At 47.7% G+C, this 26,692-nt stretch overlaps 1 protein-coding gene, 1 long non-coding RNA gene, 1 other non-coding gene and 1 pseudogene across 4 annotated transcripts in view; 3 read left to right on the top strand and 1 right to left on the bottom strand.

Moving 5' to 3' along the window:
- Nucleotides 1–8,009, bottom strand: part of Ccm2 (CCM2 scaffold protein) — a 53,735-nt gene extending 45,726 nt beyond the window's left edge. The window contains exon 1 of one of the 2 annotated variants that reach the window (XM_075944294.1): nt 7,870–8,009. In XM_075944294.1, coding sequence (XP_075800409.1) covers nt 7,870–7,899 — 30 coding nt within the window. In that variant the 5' untranslated portion in view covers nt 7,900–8,009. The remainder of the gene's footprint in view (nt 1–7,869) is intronic. The other variant, XM_075944292.1, reaches the window with a different exon arrangement.
- Nucleotides 8,010–8,649: 640 nt separating this feature from the next.
- LOC142833268 (small nucleolar RNA SNORA70) lies at nt 8,650–8,750 on the top strand (annotated as a pseudogene).
- An 11,390-nt stretch (nt 8,751–20,140) lies between these two features.
- Nucleotides 20,141–23,176, top strand: LOC142833113 (uncharacterized). Its single transcript, XR_012907326.1, has 5 exons — nt 20,141–20,286; nt 20,523–20,594; nt 20,687–20,742; nt 22,216–22,295; nt 23,007–23,176. It is a non-coding gene; the product is annotated as an uncharacterized LOC142833113 (long non-coding RNA).
- On the top strand, nt 21,006–21,137 carry LOC142833211 (small nucleolar RNA SNORA9). Its single transcript, XR_012907348.1, has one exon. It is a non-coding gene; the product is annotated as a small nucleolar RNA SNORA9 (small nucleolar RNA).
- Nucleotides 23,177–26,692: the final 3,516 nt, after the last annotated feature.

The following is a 26,692-nucleotide window of genomic DNA, read 5'->3' as shown; positions in this document are numbered from 1 at the left end:
CTTTACCCGAGCCAAAGAAAAACTGTTACCAATCAAGTACACTTGGGAGGAAAAAAATGTCACATTTTTTGGCACCAGCACAGACCTAAGGGAAAAAATTCTTATTTGTACTAGAAAGAAGGACAAGAAAAAGACTGGGCTGGGGGTGTAGCTCAGTGATAGAGACCCAGCCTTACATTCCTGAGGCACTGGGTTTTCAACCCTCAGCACCAGAAACCCAAAACCAAACCTCTACTGGCTCTCTGGACAATCCAAACACAAACCCTTTCACCTCTGCAGAGTGAGCGATGGAGAACTGCTGCTCAGCCAAGCAGGCATATTTCAGAGTTGAAGACCAGTCTGGTCTACAGAGCTGGAACCAGGCCAGTCAGGGCTGCTACAGTGAGATCCTCTCTCATCAGCCACAGAACAAACTCTGTTTCTCTCAGACTAAGGGACAAGCATAGCAGTAGCAAACAAAATGAAGGGATCATCTTCCAATAACAGTGTGACTTATGCAGGTCATAGCTAGCCATTCCAGCTAGAGACCCCTAAAGATAAAACCTGTTCCCCCCAGTCATTCCCAAAATACTCTGTTTCCTTGGTCCTAAAGAAGGAACTGCAGTCGTCTATGATGGTTCATGCCTACAACCCCAGCACTCAGGAGGCTGCAGATAGATCTACAAGTTCAAGGCCAGTCTGGGCAACACACAGAGTAAATTCTGGGGCAGCCAGGGCCAGAGTAAAATGCTGTCTCAAGTCTTTCAAATAGATGCAACCTCTGATCTTCACAAAATCCGAGAGCTTGTCTAGAGCAGCCATGCAGATTGGCTCCTCAGAAACCTTCCAGGAACGCAGTCCTCCCAGCCACCAAGTGTCCTCTAGAAACCTTGAGACACCCCGCTAAGGGACTGAGGATAATGCTTCAGTGGACAAAATACCTGCTGCACAAGCACAGATCCCGCGAGTTCAGATCCCTGGAAACTCATGAAAAAACCAGGCATGGAGGCACACATCTGTAACCTAAGAGCTGGAGTCTGGAGTCAGGCAGATCACTGGCCAGCCGGCCTTAACTGAAACAGACAGCTTCAAACTCACTGAGACCTTGCAAATGTACAAGCGATAGAGGACGACAGTGTTCAACTCTCCCACCACATGAACAAGTACCAAGTACACCTCTTATTGAAACAGGCACACCATATCTCTCTCTCTCTCTCTCTCTCTCTCTCTCTCTCTCTCTCTCTCTCTCTCTCTCTCTCTCTCACACACACACACACACACACACACACACACACACACACACACACACACAGCACTCAGGGGGCAGTAGGCAGAGGCAAGCAGATTTCTGAGTTCAGGCCAGCCTGGTCTACAGAGTAAGTTCCAGGGCAGCCAGGGCTGTCCACAAAGAAACCATGTTTAAAAAAAGAAAAAAACCCTGGTGTTCACTCAGCAGCATAGCACTTGCCTAGTATGGTTAAAGTCCTAGGCTCAATACCCAGTACTGCCAAAAACAAAGTTAATTTTAAAAAAAGGGGGGGGGGGAGGATTGGAGAGATGGCTCAGTGGTTAAGAGCAACAATGGCTGCTCTTCAAAGGTCGTGAGTTCAATTCCCATCAATCACATGGTGGCTCACAATCATGCATAAAGATCTGGTGCCCCCTTCTGGTATGCAAGTATACATACAAGAGGAACCCTGTATACATAATAAATAAATGTTGAAAAAATAAAAATGGCTTGCTTGATCAGCTGAAACTTATTTTCTCCCAGCTCCGGGAGGGAGTTGGAGACTCAAGATCAAGGTGTAGGCAGAGGCGCTGCCCCTGGGCTTCTCCTGTGCTTGTAGATGGATGGTATCTTTGTCCTGGATCCCAGACTGTCCTAAATGTTCTCATAAAAACACCAATCAAATCAGGTACCCCATTTACACTTAAGCATCTCTTGCCAGGAACAGTGGGGCACGGCTGTAATTTCAGCTCTTTGGGAGGCTAAAAGGGAGAAGTCTCCACAGCTTCCAGGCCTTCAGGGACAACAAAGTTCAAGGCAGCCTAAGCTAGAGATCCTGCCTCAAAAACAATTAACAAGAAACAGTTAGCAGTCAAGAGGTGGTGGGGCACACCTTTAATCCTAGCACTCGGGAAGCAGAGGCAGGTGGATCTCTGTGAGTTCGAGGCCAGCCTGGTCTACAAGAGCTAGTTCCAGGACAGGCTCCAAAGATACAGAGAAATCCTGTCTCGAAAAACCAAATAGAAAAGAAGAAACATTTAGGCATCTCTTTAAACACTTCTTCCTCACCTCGAGAGATTGTGGGGGGTTGAACTAAGGTGGGAGCAGAATTCAGCCTACACCTGTACAAGCAGGAATGAGAATAAATTAATTTTTAAAAAAAAGGCTGCCTACTCATCAATCCTGTTTGAAGTCAGGCAAGGGGGTTGCCTTTGTACTTGAAGTTTTTATAAAAGGAAGGCTTTTCTGATCATTTATATCAGAACTTCTCCCACTCGCCCTTGGCTCCGTTTCCTACCCAGAGGCTGCTCTGTGCAGCGTCTGTGCCTGCCGCTGGTGGTGCTGACCAACACTCATGTAGTGGATAAATAGGCAGACTAGTACAGAACAGCAGCTCCTGTGGCCTAGTGAGCCTCAGCACAGTATGGTTATCTATCCCTCCCTGCTTCTGACTTTGGTAGTAGCACCAAGCCCCCACCTAGAACTTGCTGGTGCCATCTTCCTAATACACTGCAGCACCTCTCATAGTCTCTGATTTGACATCCAGGTGGCCAACTTCCCAAAACTGCATGGTCTCACTATGGGAAGCATGGCACGGGCACTCCAGTAAATAAAGCCGACATAAACACTGCGCAGTAGCTAGGCGGGCAGTAGCTAGGCATGGTGTCATGCACGGCTACCACCCCAGCATCTGAGAGTGGCAAGACAAGAGTCAACAGTTCAAGGTTATCCTCAGGTGCACAGCAGATTCAGGTCAGACTAAATACAGGAGACTCTGTTCAAGAAAAAAAAAGACCTGGCATAGTGGTGCATGCCTTGAAGCCATCTGACAACCTGAGTTCAAACACGTGCCAGGACCCACGTGGTGGCAGAGGGCCATCTTTTACATTTATTTTTAGCTAGGTGGTGGTGAAAGCAGAGGCAAGGGGATCTCTGTGAGTTCAAGGTCAGCCTGGTCCACAGAGCGAGTTCCAGGACAGGCTCCAAAGCTACACAGAAAAACTGTCTCGAAAAACAAAAACAAGTATTTTGACTAAGTATGGTGGCCCACTCCTTTAATCCCAGAATCAGGTGAATCTCTGAGTTTGAGGCCAGCCCGGTCTACAGAGTGAGTTCCAGGAGAGCCAGGGTTATGCAGAAGAGACACTGTCTCAAAAACAAACAAAACAAAAAGTAAAAAAAAAAAATTATTCTGACTAGCCATGGCTCTACATACCTTTAATTCTAGGACTTGGGAGGCAGAGAAAGGTGAATCTCTGTGAATTCAATGCTAGCCTGGGCTAGGCCAGACAGGAACATATGGTCAGATTCTCTCAAGGGGAAAAAATATATACACACACACACACACACACACACACATCAGTGTGTGTGTGTGTGTGTGTGTGTGTGTCCATGGAGGCCAACTGAAGGCGTCACAGCCCCTGGAACTGGAGTTACAGGCACTTTCAAGTCACCCAAAGAGGGTCTTGGGGCTCTTACTCCCTGCTGCAGGTTGTTCTTTGACCTCCATATACCCATTAGTGGACACACACAACTAAGTAAGGGCTGGAGTTGGCTCAGCCATTGGGTTCCATTCCCATCACCTCCATGGGAACTCACAACTGTAACTTCAGATCAAGAGAGAGGGTCCAATGCCCTCTTCTGACTTCCTTGGGCACAGGTACACACACATGCAGTGTCCATTAGGCAAAAAAACACACAATAATAAACCTAAAAACAGTAATTTAAAAAAGTAATTACTAGCCAGGTGTTACATGCCTGAAATCCCAAGACCTACATAGAGGGAGACTATCACAGATTCGAAGCCATAAGTTTCAGAATGACAAGTCTACACAGCCAGACCCTGCTTCAAGAAGAGGATCAAAGAGTAGAGTTCTGGCATGCACAAAGTCGTGGGACGGATCCCTGACACTGCATGAATGGGATGAATGGGGTAAGGAAGTTCTAAACCCATCTGGAACATGAGGCCATCTCCAAAACCAAACCAAACCAAACCAAATCAGAGAGAGAGAGAGAGAGAGAGTTAGTTACAGGGTCAAGGAAATAGCTTAGTTAGCAGAGGATCTGCTTGGCACGCACAAAGGAGTGCACATTCAATCTGACACTCATAAATCCAGACATGGGGGGGTGTGCCTGTAGTTCCAATACTGAGGAGGTAAAGGCAGGAGGATCAGAAGTTGAATGGGCTAAAGTCATTCTGAGCTTCAAAATGAGTTTCAGTCCAGCCTATGGCCTAATAAGAGCCTGTTTTGAAAAAGGTGGAAAAACAGAATATAGCTTAATTGATAGTGATTAACTGTTTATCTCACACAAAGCCCTGGATCTAATCCCCAAGTAACACTTAAAATCCCAGTCCTCAGAAGTGAAGACAGGAATATCGGAGTTCAAGATCATCATGCAATGGTGGTACACACCTTTAATCCTAGCACTCAGGAGGCAGGCAGATCTGAGTTCAAGGCTAGCCGGTCTACAGGGTGAGTTCCAAGATAGCCAGGGCTATATGACAGGGAAACCCTAAAAACCAAAAGAAGTGGTACGGGGTTTACATTCATCACGACAGAATAGTACTATAATATACACATCTGAGACTATTTTGTAAATAATGTAAATAAGAGCCGTAGTCAAGGCTGGGGAAACGGCTCAGGGGATAAACGCACTTACTGCTACTGCACAGACTCCAGTTAACTCCCACCACCCTGTCTGCTGGCTCACAACTGCTTCTAAGTCCAGCCCCAGAGGGTACCTGCATACATGTGAGCCTACCCAGATAAGCACACATATACAAAACTAAATAAAGGGGCTGGAGAGATAGACCTGGGTTCAACTCCCAACACCCACAAGGCAGCTCACAGCTGTCTGTATCTTCTGTTACATGGGGTCTGACACTCTCACACACAAAGGCACACAAAGCACCAATGTACATAAAATAAAATCATTAAAAACTTTTTTTAACTAAAAGTAAACTCTACTATAAAAACAAGAGTCTCAATCACCAAATCCAAATCAGGTACTTTGAGAAAAGTCCCAGCCACTGCAGACGTTCCTTCACAGGGCCCACAGTTTAAGCAGCCAGTTTCTCTGGAGCACTCAATCCTCTGGATTGGTGGGACAGATCCAGCTCTACCAGCTAGCACTAAAGCTCTCTAGCGTTTCTGGAATCTCCATTACTATGGGCTCGTGGGACAGAGCAGGGATTCAGCAGATTGCTTGAACTATATCCTGCTAGCACCATACTTCTGTGTGCTACAGCAGCTTGAAGAAGGGCTTCAAGCTTGAAGACAACACCTGGACCACTTCCGTGACATCTACTTGGTCTTCTGGATCACTAGCAGGTCACTGATGTCTGTCTGAAGAACACGCCAGAGTAAAATGAACATCAATCATTGCTCGATAAGACATCAAAACAAATTAACTATCTGAGACCTGGGAAAGGCCTGACAGTCCAGTTTTGGTTGTTTTGAGACAAGTTCTTATATCGCGGGTTGGCCACCATCCATTGTAAGCTGCCAAATATGTCGAACTTTTGAGCCTCCTACCTCCCCATCCCAAGTGCCAGGATTACAATGCACCATCATGCCTCTTTATGAAGCACTGGGATCCAAACCTGGGCTGCAGGTCTGGCAGGCAAGCACTCTACCAATTCAGCTACATCTTCAGGCCCCATTCATGTTTTCATAGGCTCAAATCTGTACCTTACTGAAGGAGTAAACTGCATGTCCAAACTGTAAGAAAATTTATTAAGACTGAACTTTGTAGCGGAACAGTGGTAGTACACACTTTTAATCCTAGCACTCAGCAGAGGCAAGTGAATCTCTGAGTTCCAAGCCAGCCTGGTCTACAGAGTTCCAGGACAGCCAAGTCTACACAAAGAAACCATCTGGGATGGGGAGTGGGAGGCGGAGGGGGGATGTAAATTTAAAACAAGTTATCTCTGGTCTCTGGTTAACTGATCATTATGAGAAACAAACTCCTAAACTGGAGGAGATATCACATATTAAAAAGCACACAAGGAAGCCAAGTGCAGTGGCACTTGCCTGTAACTCAAGAGGTTGTGAGGCTAGCCTGGTCCAGACAGCAAGTTCCAGGATAGCCAGGGATACATAGTAGAGAAACCCTGTCTCCAAAAAAAAAAAAAGCACAAGAGGAAAGTTCTGCTAGCTCCCTGATCAGAAGACCTGGTAAACTGTGTTAAGTCATGGCCTACATAGAAATCCATGTCCCAAAGGCTGTCTCTCTTGCTTACAGGGGACAAACTACAGTGGCAGAAAGCATACAACTGCTAGTGTAGACCCTGACACAACTCATTACTCCTTAAGAGACAATGAGATTAACCAGACTGTCTATACCCAAAGTTCTTTTCACTACCCACAACTCTTAACATCTTCTTACTACTGATCCAAAAGCTCAGGGAAGTCTTAATGCATCTCTCTGCTCCTCAGCTTTCCATCCAAACTGGTACCATACACAAAGCAGCAAAAGTCAGCCAGCCAATTTGTCCAGACAAGAATGTGGGCCAGGTGTCCTATGGGCACTTAAGCGTGTGGTGCAAATACAGTAGGTGACTAGTTCCTAGGGTTCTAGGCTACTGGCAGTGTAAAGATGAGCTGGCACCAATTTTAGCACATCCACACTTAAACCAGGTCCTTCCTAAACAGCACCCCTCTTTCCTAGCTAAATCCTTTTACACTACTCAGCTCCCCCTTTTCTGTAGAGCACTTGTAGACTGAATCACTTTGTTGGGCTCTTTCCCAGCCTTAAACTATCTTCGGAGGGAGCAAACTCATAGGGCATCCGAACGGCAAGTGCACGTTTCTGTCTTAAAACAATAAGACAGTGGGGGCAGTGCCGCTGGTCTGGACTCCCTGAAGGCCACCTGGCTACACTCCATTCCAAGGAAGACTTTCTAATAAATGGGGCACCTCCTAAAACAAGGTGATGAGTAGTGCGGCTGATTAAAGACAGAGCTAGGACTTCAAAGTCTGTTTTAAACTTGTCCATAAAGTACACACATTAACCAAAATGAAAATGACAGGCAAAACATTAAGATTGCAAAACATTTATTTGAAAGAGATACATTTTATCAAACCCCACTTTCCACTTTAATGGCAGTTCATCCCCACATGGTCTTCTCAGGCTCCTTAAAACGTTCTTTATCAACTACTCAAGCCTGTAATTAAAGCCACATTTTAAAACTACATAAACGAAGAAGTCTCTTGAACCATGTCCTAAATCTTACTGCCAAACATAACGTCACTAAAATCACTCAATGGTATTAAGTACGAGCGACAGTAGACGAGCAAACCGGCCGAGAAGCTGAGCCCATCTCTGCTTTTACTGGACATCCAAAAACAAAGCCAAGTGGGCAGTAAAAAGCCTCGCCGGTCACCGCACAGTCCTGGCCACCTCCTGGCCCCTCACTGGGCCCACTTCCTCTGCGGGCCCCAGCCCGTCGCGCGGAGAAGGCGGGCCCCCTGGCTGGCCGTCTGAGCCGGCCCCGGGCGAGCAGCTAAAGGGACCCCCTCCCCCGGAAAGGCGCGGCACTTCCTCCGCGAGCCGCAGGCCCACCTGACCACGGTCCCAGCCCGCTCCGCCGCCCGCCATCCCGGAGGGACCCCCCACCCCATGCCCCGGTCCCGCGGCAGGACGCGCCGGTGAGCGCTCACCTTCTTGCCCTTCTTGCCCTCCTCCTCCATGTCGCCGCATGCGGCCCCCGCGGCCCGCCCCGGGAGCCCCACCGCCAGCGGCCGCTACATGCTCACTCTGGGCCCGCCACCCCCGCGCTCACCGCGCCGCCCGCCCGCCCGCAGTCTCCGCCCCGGCCGCGCCCCACCCGCACTTCCGGACCTGGGGAGCCGGCCCACCGCAGAGACCCCGCCCCCTCTTGCCCCGCCCACAGCCTCGGCGCGCCCGCACTTCCGGCCCGAGGGAGGCGCGAGGCCCGCGGAGGGCGCCGTCCCGCCCGACCAAGTCGACTCCCCTGAGTGCTCCCGGAGAGGCTCAGGGTCACGGCCTCGTCGGAGCCGGGAGAGCACGCCTCCCTTCCCTCCGCCCCGTCCCGTCTCTTCTGGAAGGGCGTCGCCCTCCACTCCAGCTCGCCCGAACCCTTCACGGCCGCGAGAGCACGCGCGGGAGCGGCTCCAACTTTTCAATTCTGCCGCCATCTTTAGAGAGGCCGACTTCCCAGCCTGCCTCGCGGCCGGGGGGCGGGCCTCGAGCCCCTGGGAAGGGGCAGGGCCGTTCTTCAACCCTGGTTCTGGGCACGCTGCCACTTGCCTTTTCTTGCTTGTTACTGTGAGCCACAAGGAAACCCTTTTCTAGTAACTTTCTGTTCTGGCTGGGTGTGGCGACACACTCCTGTGTAATCCTAGCCCTTGACTGCCAGAGACTGGAAGATGAGGAGTTCAAGGTCACCCGTAGCTACAAGAGACTTAGAAGAAAAAAAACTGAATCCAGAAACGTACAATGACTGCCAACAGCAGTCTCCTAGGTAGTGTGTGCAACCTGTTGTCTGCGTGGGTCGTCCTAAGGGACCTTGAAGATAGTACTCTAATGGATATTAATGTTTCCGAGCTTATGTTGTTTCCAGTCTAAGCTCCAGCCACGCACGTATGCAGGATGCATTTGGGAAGCCGGAAAGTGTAATGTGGCCACGGTACCCACTGGCCAGGTCATCATGTCCATTTGCAATAAGGCGCGTGTGAGCTTAGGTACCTCAGGAAAATAAGAGTTACAACAGCAAGGCCACTCAGAAATAAGTTGCCATCGTATATAGTTAACCACATCCATAGAACAGTTTCAGAGAACGGCGGGGGTGGGGGCGAGTCTGAAAAGCATGCTGCACCCCAACAGGTGTCTACTTCTTGCTGTTACACCAACCCACAGTAAGGACTTGGCTGACGGTAAGCTAATGCTAAGTGAAGCCAATATCTATTTTAAAATACTAAGTAGCCTGCTAATTGTAATCGATTCTGTCAGGGCCTCATGCACTTTTCTTTTGCAATAGGGAGTCACACCCTCAAATACGGCTCCTCCTGTTCTGTTCAATAGTTCCACTATGGGTGGGGAGAGGCTCCTAACTGTTTTGGTCTGGTGCAGGTCTTACTCAAACATCCACAGCTGCTTGAGTTCGTCGAGTGCAGGAATCCTGCTTTTTTTTTTTTTTTTTTTTTTGAGACTGATTCTCTATCTGTAACTCTGGCTATCTTAGCACATCCTGTGTAGAGCAGGGTGGCCTGGAAATCTCAGAGATCTGCTTGTCTCTGCCTCCTGAATGCTGGGATTAGAGGCGTGCGCACCACCATTACTAACACCTTGCACGTCTGGCTTTTATAATCTTTGTGCTCCCTCTTTGCTGATGCTTCCTGAGCCTCAAGGAGGGTGTGATGTAGATGTCCCCTTTGTGACTGAGCACTCCATGGTTGCTTATTCTATGTAGCGTTCTCATCTTAACCACTGAACCATCTCTTTGGCACCTATTTCATCTTTTCACAAATTGTAGAGGAGACTCTGAATGGATGTGATTTTTCTCTTCCCAGTTCTGACCAAAGCTATAAACAGAACTGAGGCAAGCAAGCTTAGGAAATGCTTTCATAGCCCGAGATTCCATCTGGTTCTGCACAGCCCTCTTCTAATAAGGCAACCTCGATCCTTTTCTGCACACACTATGTACAAAAATCCTCTCTGAATAATTGCATCTGCCAATCTTGGACCCAAACCTGCATCAGACACACATACTGCCTCTGCCTCCCAAGTGCTGGGATTAAAGGCGTACGCCACAACCGCCCAGCTGGTCGACCCTATCTCAAAGGAAAGTCCATTGATGGCAGATTGTAGAATGTCTTCAGTACCAGGCACCTTCTGTTAAAGGGTTAAAGACTAAATAGACTCTTTCATCTGTGCTATGGATTAGCACAGGAGGAGGACTAGAAGGGTACTTCCCATACCCGTGCTTGATCTGCCACACGGTGGAAATATGCATGCTTCTGAGACGTGCTAAAGGCCGGAGGATTTCTTTGACATTGTAAGCAGAAGCTGACATCCCCTGCCCCCACTAGCAAAACACAGAGAGACAGAAATCTGTAAAAGGAAATGAGTCTATTACTACTGGTCAGGGTCCTGGATTTCCAGGTTCTTGGCCTCCTTTCCCTAAAATATGGTGCTGGTTGTAATATTTACTTTTCTGTTGTGAGGATAAAACACTGACCAAAACCATCTTGGGACTCACGTTTTATTTCACGTTGTAGGTTACAAATCACTGAGGTAAGTCAGGGCAGGAACCTGGAGGAGGACCCAAAGCTGTGGCCATGGGGTAATGCTACTTCCTGGCTTGCTCTCCAGAGCTTGCCAGCCTGCTTTTTTATGCCACCCAGATCCACCTGTTCATAGGTGGCACTGTCCACAGCAAGCTGGGCCCTCCCATATCATCACTGATCAAGAAGGTTTGGAGCTGGAGAGGTGGCTCAGGGGTTAAGAGCACATTCTGCTTTTCCAGTCAACCTGAGTTCAGTTGCAAGCACCCACATGGCAGCCCACCGCTGTATGTAACTCCATTTGCAGGGGATCTGATGTCTCTTTCTGTCTTCCATAAGCACCAGGCACATGGTACATACAGTTACAGACATGCGAACAAAATACTCATGAGAGTCAGGACCAGAGATTAAACTCAAGGTACATGTCACTTCTTCCAAGAAGATGGGTTTTGAAAATAGGTTACCTGTACTAGTTTAATGGCCTAAGGAAGGATCTGGCCTGGTCTTGGTCTTACAAATAGTGTAGTGGTCAATTTGGACATTAGCTACCTCTGGTCCTGGTTGTGAGAGCTTGGCTGTACAGGTAATGTAATGGTCATTTAGAGTATTAGGTATCTCTGCGCTTGGCTGTGGGAGCTTGGGGAGGCCTTGGCTGTAAGAGTCATTTAGACTACTAGGTATCTCCAGTCCTGGCTATTTGAGTTTGATGTGGCCTGGCCCAATAGATAACAAAGATCACCAATCCCCAGCTTTCTGGAGGGAAGAGCAGGCTTTGTATCCTTTCCTTTGAGAAGACAATCCTGTGTGCTCAACATTACTGGTTTTCCTGAACACTGGACACCTGTGAGCCTTAGGGGACGTGTGCTGTGCTCACAACAGCCTTGGTGTACCCAGGGTTTTTTTTATTTATTTGTTTGTTTGTTTTGACCAGCTACCAGCCAGTTCTGAAATCATGACATGGAAACTTATTATTCATTGTAAATGCTCGGCCTAGCTTAGGCTCTTTTCTGGCTAGCTCTTTTAACTTAAATTAACCTGTTTCTCTCTCTCTCTTTTTTTTTTTTTTTTTTTTTTTTGGTTTTTTGAGACAGGGTTTCTCTGTGGTTTTGGAGCCTGTCCTGGAACTAGCTCTTGTAGACCAGGCTGGCCTCGAACTCACAGAGATCCGCCTGCCTCTGCCTCCCAAGTGCTGGGATTAAAGGCGTGCGCCACCACCGCCCAGCTAACCTGTTTCTCTTTATCTACCTTTGCCTTACGGCTTTTTACTTTTCTTTCCTTCTGTACATCTTACTTTCACTACTTTTCCTGTCTGACTGGCAGCTGCCTGGCTTCTTGTCCCAGGCGTGACCCTCTCTTTCTCCCTTGCTCTCTCTTCCTCCTTCTTCCCTTGTTCTTCTCTTGAACCTAGATTTCTCTCCCTATTATTCTCTCTGCCTACCAGTCCTGCCTATCCCTCTCCTGCTTCACTATTGGCCATTCAGCTTTTTATTAGATGATTTCAATCAGGTGCCTTAGGTAGGCAAGGTGAAACAAATGAAATATATCATTACATAATTAAACACACATCCTTACATGGTTAAACAAATACAGCATAAGCAATGTCACCCACCTTCACATATGTAAAGTCATATTCTGCAGCATAAACAAGTGTAACACATCTTTCCATAGCTAAAATAATATTCCACAACACCTTGATGGTTTACACCTATAACCCCAGAACTCAGAAGACTGAAGAGAAGGATTGCCCTGAGTTTGAGGTTTGAGGCCAGCCGGGGTTACATAACAGGTCGACAAATAAATATGTAAATAATAAAGCAAGAACAAGGCAGAGAGGGAGGAAGAGAAAGCCCTGATTAGAAACTTAGAATCTGTCGAGCACTGGTGGCACATGCCTTTAATCCCAACACTTGGGAGGCAGAGCGAGGTGAATTTCTGTGAGTTCAACCTGGTCTACAGAGCTAGTTTCAGGACAACCAGGACTACACAGAGAAATCCTGTCTCAGGAAAAAAAAAAAAGAAAGAAAGAAAAAGAAAGAAACTTAGGATCTGTCCTTTATGGGTGCCTCACACATAGGGTCTGTCTGCTATGTACATCTCACACATCTGGTTAGGGTCTGTCCACTGTGGCCACCTGTTCAACATCTGGTTAGGGTCTGTCCACTGTGGCCACCTGCTCAACATCTGGTTAGGGTCTGTCCACTGTGGCCACCTGTTCAACATCTGGTTAGGGTCTGTCCACTGTGGCCACCTGTTCAACATCTGGTTAGGGTCTGTCCACTGTGGCCACCTGTTCACACATCTGGTTAGGGTCTGTCCACTGTGGCCACCTGTTCAACATCTGGTTAGGGTCTGTCCACTGTGGCCACCTGCTCAACATCTGGTTAGGGTCTGTCCACTGTGGCCACCTGCTCAACATCTGGTTAGGGTCTGTCCACTGTGGCCACCTGCTCAACATCTGGTTAGGGTCTGTCCACTGTGGCCACCTGTTCAACATCTGGTTAGGGTCTGTCCACTGTGGTTACCTTACACATTAGATTAGGAGAGCATATTTATTATCTTCTTGTAGTTGGTCTTAAATTAAGTTGAAAGACAGGCCACAAATTTGGGAAGCTACCAGTTATTAATTAGGTTCTGCATATTTGGAGGAGGCACAGAAGTTATAGATTTTTTTGTTATAGGCTTTTTTGGCTGTTAGAGAGCCCTTGGCTTTCCATAAGTCTGACTTACAACAAACTGGCTTCCTGTGCCAATGACTGTAACTGAGGGTTGTTTTCTTGTGCAATCTATTGCAGGTTGTGGGTCAGGTTCTCAAACGTATAAATGGTCTGATTGTTTAAGGGATTGGTGTCATAACACACCAATGAAAACAGCTAGAATTATAACACAGTCTCATTTCTCCCAAGGTGCCGCTGCAAAATAACCTCGTTTTCAGCGATTTTCTTTTTCCTTTTTGAGCCAGGGCGAATCTCAGGCCTGACAGATGGCCAAAGCTGACACTGAATTGTTGATCCTTTCACCTCTCTCTCCCAAATACTGGCATTATCACCCTGGCTCATTACCCCCCCCTTTTTTTTAAATTTATTTATTTATTATGTGTACAACATTCTGCTTCCCACACACCAGAAGAGGGCGCCAGATCTCATTACAGATGGTTGTGAGGCATCATGTGGTTGCTGGGAGTTGAACTCAGTGCTCTTAACCTCTGAGCCATCTCTCCAGCCCCTTTCTTTTCCTTCCTTCTAACACATTTACTTAGTTAATGTGTGCGCACGCATGCACATGTGCTTTGCCACAGAACACGCGTTACTTCCTGGTTGGAGGACAGTTTGCAGAGTTGGTTCTCTCCTTCCACCATATGGTTTCTAGGGATGTAGTTTAGGTCTTCAGGATTGGCAGCGAGCTCCTTTCCCCTCCAAGCCACCTCTCCATCCACTGGATCCTGCTTTCTTACCAATAAATACCCTACCCCGTTTTGTGGTTTAAACCTCTTGAAGAAAAATGGCCGAGTTATCCAATTACCAGACTGCCCCTTGATGAAGGCAAGTCCTTCTCTTCCTTTCAGAAGTCCAAGCTTTTCAAACATCTGCTCCACTTCCCCACAGCGAGAGCCCCCCTGTCCTCTTTGAGGTGCTCTTCTTGGCTGTAGCAGGTTAACCATGCCAATTTGATGCACCCCTGGTAAATGTGGCTGTTGGACTTTGTCACCCAACTCTGCCACCTTTTCCACTAACTCTCTGGATGTGGCTTCTCCATCCTCCGGTTCCTGGAGTATTCATTCCTAGTTCTGTCATACTATATTTAACCATGTTGGAAACATCCCTTCATAAGCATCTTTGCAGGTAAGGCAAAATAAAAGGGTCCTATGGGCAAGGCTCGGGGTCAGCAAGAGCTAATGACTATGGCCTGGCTTCTCATCCCTCCACGTGCAGCCACATGTGGAAATGCAGCTGAGAGGAGCTTCTCTGCCCTGGTCTGGTCAAACCACCACTATGAAAGTCTCAGCGGTCCTAAATGCCTCACCGCCATCTTGAGAGACTTTGTTCCAGTCACGGCTTCATCAGATACCCCACCACCGCCAAGGAAGATTTGCTTTGGCTGTGGTCCTTTAGAGAGCCTTTCGCTTTTTCAGGCGACTCTGCCCCTCTGCAACCACTTAAGATGCCCCCATAGCAGTCCATGAGGGAACACTACCAGACCCATAATGGTCTGGACAAGAGGTTGAGTACACTTGTACAAATTGGCAGGCACAGTTGTAGGCCTAGTTTTCCTGTCCTGACTGCCTGCTCCCAAATAACCAGCAGCTGCTTTCCAAATAACTGACTTGGAGGGTTAATATTAATTATAAATGTTTGGTTGATAGCTCAGGCCCATTACTAGCTAACACTTACGTTTAAATTAACCCATATTTCTTATCTACACTTTGCCATGTGGCTCATGGGTTGGTACCTCATTTTCTGCATGTCTTGCTTCTTTGGTGACTGGCTGGCATCTCCCTGACTCCACCCTTCCTCATCCCATCATTCTCAGTTTGGCTTTCCCACCTAACTTTATCCTGTTCAGCAAGTGGCCAGTCAGCTTGTTCATTAAAGCAATCAAAGGGACATATATTCACAGTGTGCATAGGTACTCCTACTGGGTCTGCTGGACCCACACCTATGATCCCACCACTTAAGAGACTGAGGCAGGAGGACTGATGAAGGTTGTGTTGTTCATTTCTTTTCTTCTTGTTTGCTTGCTTGCTTGCTTGAGACAGGGTCTCAAGCCTGGCTGTCCTGGAACACATTCTGTAGGCCAGGCTGGTCTTGAACTCAGAGATCCACCTGTGCTGAGATTAAAGGTGTGTGCCACCACACACAGCCTTTGATTTAAGTTTGAGGCCAATGATTTGTGAGTTTCAGTCCTTCCAGGACTACAAAGTGATAACACGTCTCAAAATACCAGAGCGAGTGAGTGACCAAACACATGTAGCATCCTCTCACTGTCGTTGTCAGGACAACCCAGGGCCACCTCCATTCTACACACTGAAGCATCGATCACGGTTAAGCCTCCTTAGGATGGCTTTACTTTGCCTGTTTGTGATTTCTATCTCAGGTAGAGCAGGTTGCTCTCATTAAGATTAAGGAGTTGATAACATCCAAGACTATTATTAGCCCTGAGTAGTTGCCAGCTAGCCTCCAATAGCTGAAACAGAAGCTCCCAGAAGAGCCTATTAGAAAACTGCAGGAAGAGCTGCTGGCCCCAGCTGCCAGGAAGGCTGCAGATTCAAGCTCTGGATGCTGGAAGAGTGCGGAGAGCCACTCAGAGCTGAGAGCTGCTGCGGCTCAGAGCCCAGAGCTGCTAACACTAAGGAAGCTACACTTTGCCTACTATTTAATTTCTATCTACACTGAACAAAAGGGGCCAAGCATTGAGAGTGCACTCAGGTAATCCACTTGGGAGCAGAGAGGCAGGAGCATCAGTAATTCAAGGTCACAGCAAGTTCAAGGCCAGCCTGGTCTACAGAGAGACCACTAGGACAGTGGTATCAGGACAACTAGGGCTACACAGAGAAACCCCATCTCCAAAAATCAAATCAAATAAAAATCAAATAAATAAAGATAGCCCCGCTAAGTTGGCAATGTGAGCTGAACATTGCTAGTCAGCCAATGTGTTAATCTTCATTACAGTGTGGCATCAGGGTTCTTCAGTTCCCCATTGCTTTATCTGGACTATATAGAGTGGCTGTGCTTCGGAGAGGGCATTGTGATCTAGAGATTCTCTCTCTTTTTTCTTGGCTTTTTGAGACAGGCTTTCTCTGTGTAGCCCTGGCTGTCCTGGAACCAGCTCTTATATACCAAGCTGGCCTCAGACTCACAGAGATTCACCTGCCTCTGCCTCCTGAGTGCTGGGATTAAAGGCGTGGGCCACCACCACCCTGCTCTTTCATTATTTTTGTAGGTCTTGAAATCAGAAAACACAAACTCATTGAACCTTTACTCTAATTGGCTCTGAAGGGACTGAGCTTTCATTAAGTAAATGTGAACTTATCGCATGTACAGAGCATCTATTTTTGAGACAAGATCTCATGTGTCCCAGGCTGGCCTCAAACTTATTATGTGGATGAGGATAGTCTGAACTTAAAGGGATAGAATACTATACCTGGCTTATGAGGACCCGAGGGCTAAACATACATATGGCTTTGAGCATGCTAGGTAAATACTCTAGGCTATATCCCTTCCTGACGAGAAGTGACTACCAGGGGCTGGATAGATGGCTCGGTGGTTAAGATGGCAGCTGGACCAGAACTTGATTCCTAGCACCTACATGACAGCTCACAACCAGCTGTAATTCTGGTTGTAAGGGATCCAGTGCAGTCTTCTGGCCTTGGGAAACACACACATCATACACAGACAACATACAGGCAAAACACTCAGACTGTGCTGGCTAATGTCAACTTGATACATGCCAGAGTTATCTAAAAGGAGGGAACCTCAATTGAGAAAATGTCTCCTTGAGATCTGACTGTAGCACTGGGTGGTGGTGGTGCACTCAGGAGGCAGAGGCAGGTGAATCTCTGTGAATTTGAGGCCAGCCTGGTTTACATAGTTAGTTCCAGGACAGCCAGGGCTGTTACACAGAGAAACCTTGTTTCGAAAAAACAAAAACAAAATAAAACATGATCTGGCTGTAGGGTATTTTCTTTTTTCTTTTTTTTTTGTTTTTTTTAATTAATTAATTTATTTATTATGTATACAATATTCTGTCTGTGTGTATGCTTGCAGACCAGAAGAGGGCACCAAACCCTATTACAGATGGTTGTGAGCCACCATGTGGTTGCTGGGAATTGAACTCAGGACCTTTGGAAGAGCAGGCAATGCTCTTAACCTCTGTGCCATCTCTCCAGCGCCCCCCCCCTTTTTTTGGTTTTTCAAGACAGGGTTTCTCTGTGACTTTGGAGCCTGTTCTGGAACTAGCTCTTGTAGACCAGGCTGGCCTCAAACTCAGAGATCTGCCTGCCTCTGCCTTCCAAGTGCTGGGAGTAAAGGCGTGTGCCGTCACCACTGCCTGGCTTGTAGGGTATTTTCTTAATTATTGATGGGGAAGGGCCCAGACCATTGTGGGTGGTGCCATCGCTGGACTGGTGGACCTGAGTTCTATTAAAAAAAAAAAAAACAGGTTGAGCAAGTCACAGTGAGCAAATAGTCAACAGCCTCTGTGGCCTCTGCATCAGCTCCTGCCTCCAGGTTCCTGTCCTGCCTGAGTTCCTACTCTTGCTTTTTTTTTTTTTTTTTTTTTTTTTTAGATTTTCTAGACAGGGTTTCTCCGTAGCTTTTTGATTCCTGTCCTGGAACTAGCTCTTGTAGACCAGGCTGGCCTCAAACTCACAGAGATCCTCCTGCCTCTGCCTCCCAAGTGCTGGGATTAAAGGCGTGCGCCACCACCGCCCAGCTTCTTGCTGCTTTTGATAATAAACTATTATATGAGTATGAAATAAACTGTTTGAAATAAACCTTTTCCTCCCTAAAATGCTTTTGATCATGGTGTTTTGACAGCAATCGGAATATCGAATATGAATATTGAATATGAATATGAAATAAACAGTTATATGAATATGATATAAATTTTTGTATGAATATAAAATAAACCCTTTTCTCCCCAAGATGCTTTTGATCATGGTGTTTTATGACAGCAATAGTAACCTTAAGATACACACATAAAATACACCAGGCTGGCCTTGAACTCACAGATTCGCTTGCCTCTGCCTCTCAAGTGCTGGGATTAAAAGCATGCACCACAAAATTATATTTAGTGTGTGTGTGCGTGAATGTCACACTGGACACGGGAAGTCAGAGAACATGTGGGTGTTGGTCCTCTCCTTCTTCCACATATATGCCAAGGATCAAACTTTGGTCATCAGACTTGGTGACAAGTGCCTTTACCCAGTGAGTCATCTTGTTGGCCTACAACAGGCAGGTTTTGCAATTTGGAGTCAAGGAACAAGCTCTTGTCACCAAGACATTGAAGGATGGAACTTCTAGTCCCTTGACAGCTACATTTCCAAGAGATGACTTCCAGTTGGGCCTGGTTTGTAATCCCTGCCTCTTGGATGTATAGATCTCCTGGAACTGAAGTTGAAGATAGTTGTGAGCCACCATGTGGGTATTGGGAATTGAACCTGGGTCCTCTATAAGAGAGGCAAGTGCTCTTTTTGTTTTGTTTTTTGAGACAGGGTTTCTCTGTTTAGCCCTGATTGTCCTGGAACTCGCTCTGTAGATCTTGAACTCACAGATGTGCCTCCCTAGAGCTGGGTTTAAAGATGTGAGTCACCAACTAGCTGGCAAGCGCTCTTAATTACTGAGCCATCCTTACAGTTCCAAGAATTTTTACATGTATTTATTGTGTGTGTATGTGCATGCACGCGTATGTAATATGTGGGTGGGGTTGCAGAGTTCACAGCCCACAAGCAGAGATTGAAAGGAAAAGGTTCAGGACCCTCAAGACCAAGTTCTCAGCACAAAGATTTACTTGCCCCAGAGGGACAGAGGCAGGGAATAAGGGACAAACACAGGAAAGAGGGAGAAGGAAAAGGGAAAGTGGGTAGGGGTATTTGTCCCAGAGGGACAAAGGACTGCCTCTGGATAGAGAGGAAACAGACATGACACAGGAAAATGGCAGTACAAGGGAAACCCCATATTAGGATAAGGTGTTTAATTTTAATTGGGCATGTTAATTAAGGGGCTTATCAAAGGGGGCTTCTGATAGCTGAACTTCAATCAATTGCTGGAACTTCGTAGTCAACCTCAGGAGGAGGAAGTGGCCAAATAAGGGTACAGACCTGGGAGCTAGCTTTAGGACTGGAATCTAACAAACGTAGCAAAGCAGAGGGAATGGGAAAGGCCTGTCAGACCTATGCTCAAGCTGGCGAGAGTCCTTTCAGAGATGGGGGAACAACTTGCTGGAGTTGGTTTTCCTTTCACCATATGGATTCTGGGGTTCGAACTCAGTGGTAAGGGCCTCTGGCTGCTGATCCACATTCCTGGGCCAAGAATAAAGTCTTTTTTTTTTTTTCCGAGACAGGGTTTCTCTGTAGCTTTGGAGCCTGTCCTGGAACTAGCTCTTGTAGACCAGGCTGGACACGAACTCACAAAAGAGATCCATCTGCCTCTGCCTCCCGAGTGCTGGGATTAAAGGTGTGCGCCACCACTACTCAGCTCCTTTTTCTTTCATTCAACTAGCAAATTCATGAAACAGTCCGTGTTTGAAGAAAAAAAAAGAGCAGGCGTATATTTTAAAAGGAGAGAAAGCGAAAATTCTGTAAGACAGGCTTTTCTTTGCTGTCCCTCTCATTTGTATTTGCTGGTCCATGCACATCAGCTGCCCAAACGTTGGTCTTTCGAGGGCCCGGCGTCCACGTGTTGCCCAGCCGGGACACCCGCCCCTACGGCACAGCCGGGGCTCCCTGGGCTCCATCCAGTTCCAGTCCCTCGCTGTGGCACCGGGATTGGAAAGCGGAGAAGATAAAGAAGTTGGCCTAATGGCCTGAAGATCACCAGCGACCGCCGGCCACCACGAGGGCGGGCCCTACGCTCAAAACCGCGCTCGAGGCCACGCCCTGGGTCCGCCGACGTCACCATCCTGTAGCCCGCGCACCCGGCTTCGGGGAGGGGCTGCGCGATGACGTTAGGCGCGTGCGTGGCTCGCTGCTCTGTCGATGACGCTAAATACGAGCGCGCGTGCGCGGTTGGCAGCCATGTGTGTCGTGTTCCTCACTGTTGTGTGCTGTGCTCCTTCCCTTTTCTGCATCTGCCGCCATCAAGGACCAGGGGCCATGCCGGGCTATCCTGAGGCCAGGTAAGGATCGCAGGGCTCGGTGGCTGGAGGCGGGAGGTCAGGGCTGCGGGTAGGGACGGTTTCCCCCGGGAAGACACGTGCCACTGGGTAAGTTAGGCCTACTTCGGGGGTATGCTTTCCAGACCTTAGCGACTTCTGCCGCCCTCGAGAGAGTCTGTCCCCGGAGAAAGTTTCGAGGGGCTAGAATTGGGTGATAGGCACAGGCCGGGGCTGAACGTGCCTTGTCCCCCTCTTAGGTGGAAATCGAGGCCAGGAGGATGGACCCACAGCGTGGAAGGGCTGACCGAGCTCTTCTGGAAGATGTCCTGGTAAGTCAGTTTGTGAAAGCTGGGCTCTGTCTGGAAGTGAACCCTTATTTCTCTGAACCCTTACCGAATTAACTTGGCGCATTTTTCTCCAGCCTCAAAAATACATCTTGAGAAGAGTAAGGAAGAAAAGGCCATTTTTCCTGTTTGGGTATGTATGTTACATAGATTATTTCCGTGGTCATGACAGTTTAGGAACAGTGTTCTAAAATTAGTGCCGCATAGACTGATGTAGCAGCTTAGATCGTCTAATCTTGTAAATAAGATACCCACTTCCCGATAGCCTTCCGTGCTCCCTCAGCCAACACAGGTAATCCGGGGCCTCTGGAGCCAAACTCTATCTAATTCACCTTCAGGACTAATTCTCCCCTGCAGACTTGGGTCTTGGAGACTGCAGCGCGGGCTGTGTGGGTTGTGCAAGCCTCCAGCGTGCTTGGGTCTGCGGTGACCCTGTGCATTCCTACAGTGCTTGCCAGAGCAGCTTGAAGTGGTTTGAGGCCTTGCCCTGCTCTCTCCAGAGCAAGGTTATAGAAATTTCAGACAATATGGCAGACTCCTGCCACGTGGGTAAATTCCACGTGAATGGAATTGACAAATGCTGCACTTCCTTGTTTTGACTGTGGTGGGAAGGTTTTGCACAATTCTGGTGTAGAGGCAAATAAGTCGTTGAATATTTTTCTGTGCTCCAGGGTTAGTACAAACTTTTAAATTCTTAAAACAATTACAAAGTAGGCAGCATGGAGACCAAGAGTTTGGTCCCGTACTCTAGTGAAACTCCAGACGTGGCACGTGGTTCTGCTTTCCTGGGAGAGACAGGCATGTGGGTCCTGGGCTTGTTCTTCGAAGGCAAGGAAGTCAAGGGCTGAGTGTCTGCAGATGGTGGAGGTCTGGCCAGTACGCCTTCCTGGAGAGGAGGGCATTGGTACTGGGGGGGTTTTGTTTGTGGGAAGGCCTGAAACTTAGGTGAGGATGACCTTCAATTCCCGGTCCTGCTGCCTCACCCTCAACGGTTCAGAGTTCTGGAGTTAACAAGTGTGTGCCCTTATGGCAGGGGTCTCACTGGCCCTGGATTACCCTGAACACCGATCCCCTGCCTCTGCCTCCTCCCACGTGCTGGGATTAAAAGTGTATACCACCATACCAGGCCCTGATTCCAAATCTTTAGTTTGTCACCCCACCTCCCAAGACAGTGTTTGTGTAGTCTTGGCTGTGCTAGAACTAGCTCAGTGGAACGGGCTGGCCTTCAACTCAGATCCGCCTGCCTCTCAAGTGCTGGGATTAAAGGTGTGTTCTACCACTGCCTGAGCCAGGTCTTCCATTCTATGTTATGTGCATGTGTGAGCCGCGGGTGGTACATGTAGGTCAGAAAGCAACTGGCAGGAGTTGGCTTTCTCCTTCCACCATGTAAGTCCTGTGTGTCCAGGGGTTTCCCCGCAGGAACTGTCAGGTTGAGGTTTGGTATTTCTAGCCCCACGGCCTGTGCTGTTTTCCAGAGTTCCTGCTGGAGAAGATGGGAAGTTGGGGGGTGGAGTTGAAGGGAAGTGTGGAGCTGTTGGGTAAATGATGTAGACAGTCCTTAGTGTACGATCGAGGCTTCCGGCTCACTGACTCTTCTTCATCCTAGGGAACCCAAGGTGCCAGCGCTAGAGGAGACCTGAGATGACACATGGCTGTTACCAGGTGTTTCATGGAACTTCGGAAGAGGTGAGGATGCACGAAGACACTACCAGGTCACTTCTGGATTTTTGTTTGTTTTGAGGAAGTGTCTCTGTAAGTTAGGCTCTCCTCAACTCTCCATGGCCGAGGATGACTCTGAGGTCTTTGTCCCATACTTCCCCTTCCCAGGAGTTTGGATTATGGGCCTGTACCAGCAGGCCTAGGCTTCACTTCTGTTTGTGGCAGATGTCCATCAGCCAGTCACCTGGCTTTAAAACCAACAGCCAGGCAGAGGCAGGCAGATCTGAGTTTGAAGCCAGCCTGGTCTACAAAGAATTAGAGTTAGAGAACAGCTGTAACAGAAACAGCAACAAAAAAGGGCACCAATCCCCCCCCCCAAAAAAAAAAGCCTGTGGCCTTTCCATAAGCCATGTGATTGAATCTCAGAAAGTTCAACTGTGTTAAAGTTTACAAGACTATTTCAAAACTTCTGTATCTGGACTTGGGCCCTGACATTTGGTTGCCTCTGTGGTTTGAATTTAGCATGGTGCATATGAGGTCATGATTATGTCTAGCTGGAATGGGTGTGGGCTGCTGCAAAATGTGGGCCACAGGCCTTTTGGCTCACTGGATGCAGTAAGGATCCGAAACTTGGGTCAGGTTTTGTTATTGCCCCTCACGGCAGTGGGCACTTAGAGCAGGCCTTGGTTTTGTGATATTGCCTGATTTTTCACTGCGTGGTGTTTCTGATCTCTGCAGATGGAACATCTGAGTTTAATAAACCATGGATACTGGAGGCAGCTAGAGAAAGCACACCTGCTATCCAAGCTCTTGGAGGTGGAGGCATGAAGATTGTGAATTCGAGGCCTACCTGGCTGGGCTACAAGAGGCCCAGTCTCCAGAAACAATAAATGCAGTTTTATCTATGATCCATTTTTCCATGTTTGTTTGTTAAACTGACTCAGTTTGAGTGAGCCAAGGTGCCTTGCCCTTCCAAACGCTGAAGCACTTTGTGATTTTGAGGAAGGGTCTCATGGCCCAGGTGCCCTCTCAGTGCAGTGATAACATGTACTGCCCCATCCCTGGATATACTTAGAGTGGCCATTTGGGACTGGACTTGGTTGAGTGAATGAGTCATGCTGGAGTGGTGGTCACCTCAGGGCTAAGTGGGAGGGGTGAGGTGCAGAGGAACTGTGCCTTGAGACCTAAGGATCTGAAACTTAGTTATGGCTCAGCAGTCAAGGGTATATGATATGCTTCTAGTACCAACATCGGGCAGCTCACAGCTGTAACTCCAGTTCTAGAGGGTGTGATAACCCTCTAATGGTGTTCCCGCGTCTTCCCACCCTGGCTCTTCCAGAGGGCTTGGGTTCAATTCCCAGCACCGATATGATCTCACAACCTCTTGAAACTTGTTCCAGGGGATCCAGCACCATTTAAAAGTTTTAAAAACCCATTCATGTTGCCTCTTGGAATACCAGTAGTTACCTAAGAAGCCAGGAAGAGATTCCCTGAGGGTGATCTATTCAGCTGGAAAGTAGTGTAGTCTACCCATAGGTGTGCACACAGGGCTAGTTCACACAGGGATGTCAAAATGTGGGCAAAGCCTGGCAACATCTGCCATTGAGGGCACAGTGAATAAATTAGGTTTCAGGGCTGGAGAGATAGCTCAGTGGTTAAGAGCACCGACTGCTCTTCCAAAGGACTTGGTTCAATTCCCAGCACCCACATGGCAGCTCACAACTTTAACTCCAAGATCTGACACCCTCACACAGACATACATGCAGGCAAAACCAAGGCACACAAAATCAGGTTTCGTGACTTGGCATAATGAATAGAACAGTGTCCATAGATGCCAGACCCTGTGTGCAACAAAAACTACACAAACCCAAGTAGAAGATAGGAAACACTACTGCCATACATGCAGGCAGAAGGCAAAATTCATTCCCTTTCCCATGTTGTTTCCCGCTCCTCCACCCCATACAAACTTTAAAACTAGATTAAAAGAACTAGTTCAGAAGCTGGAGAGATGGCTCAGTGGTTCAGAGCACTGACTGCTCTTCCGGAGGACTGGGGTTCAATTCCCAGCACCCACATGACAGCTCACACAGATGCTGTAACTCCAGGATCCAATACCCTCACGCAGACATACAGGCACAAAAGCTGTGGTTCAGCTTCATAGGGGAAGCAGGTACCTAGGTAAGATTGCTGCAAAGACCAGAAGCAAACACCATCATAGATGGCCAATTTGACCCTGAGCTAGATAACAGGAAAACTACCAGGATTTCCTCAGTCGCCAGCAGACTTGAGTGGTGTCTTTTCTCCGTGTTAGCTGGGTTCAGCTAGTCTGCCTTTATAAGGACTATGCCATGAGGAAACTGGCTACAACCTGTCCAGAGTGACCAGCCGTTCTGTTAAAGCTGGAGCCTCTGGATTCGGTGACGAAAGAGCCCAGAGTTGGTTCAATCCAGGAAGGAATTAAATGTGATGTCATCTCCTTGGCTTCAATAATGTGAAATGAGAGTAACTCCTGTGTGGGTCATGGCAGTCAGTGCAAACGTGGTTGTGCAAGCCACCAGGGTGGGAAGGGCTGAGTCATGCACTGATAGCGGAAACAGCCAGAGTCTAATACTACACCCACAGGTCAATCTCTGACCTATGAACAGTCTTGGGATTTTTAAGTGGTTAGGAGAAAAACCCGAAAATATACTATATCATGACAGGTGAAATTTTTATCGATTACAGAGTTCTGTGTCTCAGATTTTACTGGAACTCAGCCATGTCAGTTCTTCATTGAATTAGCACAAGTTCCAGATCTTTTTAAGGCCTGGGGTTTTGGGAAATGAAATCCAAGGGTGGGAGTCCCCAGGTTGGGAAAACCCTACCAAAGACTACCCCAGGAGGCTGGGAATGAAGCTCTTCCATGCCAGGCTTACAAGGATGCAGCCTGGCTGTCTAAGAGTCCTATACCAGCCCAAGGTGAAGCCAGAGCCCTACTATTGGATCTGGGGTATTTTTGGCCAGTGGCTCATTTTATCACTAATGGTATTTGCTTTTACTACATGGTGGACAAAAACTTATAATTTCATTAGATATGTTGCATTATCAAATAATTTTAAAAATCAAATTAAATGATTGAAATAAAATTATCTGCCGGACGGTGGCGGCACATGTCTTTAATCCCAGCACTCAGGAGGCAGAGGCAGGCAGATCTCTGAATTCGAGACCAACCTGGTCTACCGAGAATTCCAGGACAGCCAGGAATACAACAGAGAGGCTGTCTTGAAAAACAAAAAGGAAAGGAAGACAGAGAGAGAGAAAGGGGGGGGGAGAAAAAGGAAATACAGTGATCAGGGATTTGTGAACAAAAGAACTCTCAAAGTTGACCCACAAATAACTCATATTTGGGAACATGGGGGCCTGCCATCTGACCTCCCAGCATGAGGGAAGGGAGCAGAGAGAGCTGGCCGCCTGGGGCAGACCTTGCAATCAGGAGAACTATTCAGAGAAAGCTGAGTGTCCAGCCAACCATTTCTAAATGCGCTGTCCATCTATAAACTCAACGATGAGTAGCAAGTCTTTCTCTGTGCTGCTAGCTCCCAAATAACAACACAGAGACTATGATTAACTATGCAAGGTCGGTCTTAGCTTAGGCTTGTCCCACAGCTCTTATAGCAAATTAACCCATTAATTTTAACCTACATTCTGTCACACGGCTCATTACCTCATCTCCCGGAGCACTCTACCCCTGTTGCTTTCTCTGTATCAAGCTAGTGGCTCCACCTTTCTTCCTCTCTGAGTCCTCTCTGTCCCCACAAGTCCCATCTAACCTCTTCCTGCTTAGCTATTGACCATTCAGCTCTTTATTAAATCAGAAGAAGTTTACATCTTCACACGGTGTAAAGGAATATTCTGCAGTGACGAAGGGTTGAGACCTGTGACAGCTAAGATCAGGCGCCAGAGCTCCAAGAGGTGTGGTCTTATCTCAGAGGCTGGATGGAAAACAAAGCTGAGCATATGCAAGAGGGTTCTACTAAAGGCTAGCCTGCTATAAGGCTGCCCCCCCCCCCCGCCATTGTTACCGCAGTGAGGAATAGCGTGCTGCTGAGTCGCCACCTGTAACAAATCTTTCTCTGTCCAGCCAGTTAGCTTCCAAATAATGACACAGAGAGTTCTTATTAATTACGAAAGCTCAGCCTATAGCTTAGACTTATTCCTTACTAGCTCTTACGACTTAACCCATATGTTTATCAATCTATGTTCTACCACGTGCCTTTTACCTCTATCCCATTCTGTGTGTCCAATGCATTCCAGGTCTGGCTGGCTTCTCTATGGCCAATTCTGGTCAGCTAGTCACTGGCTCTGCCCCCTGATCCAAGGTATAACTTTATTGGACAATCTTGGGAGTGTCAGAGTGGAATCAAAATAGCCCACAGTACCAACCA

This window comes from Microtus pennsylvanicus, chromosome 12 (genome assembly GCF_037038515.1).
Source record: "Microtus pennsylvanicus isolate mMicPen1 chromosome 12, mMicPen1.hap1, whole genome shotgun sequence".
Taxonomy (NCBI): Eukaryota; Metazoa; Chordata; class Mammalia; order Rodentia; family Cricetidae; genus Microtus; species Microtus pennsylvanicus.
The sequence above is the reverse complement of the archived record's forward strand: the minus strand, read 5'-3'. Positions and strand labels throughout refer to the sequence as shown.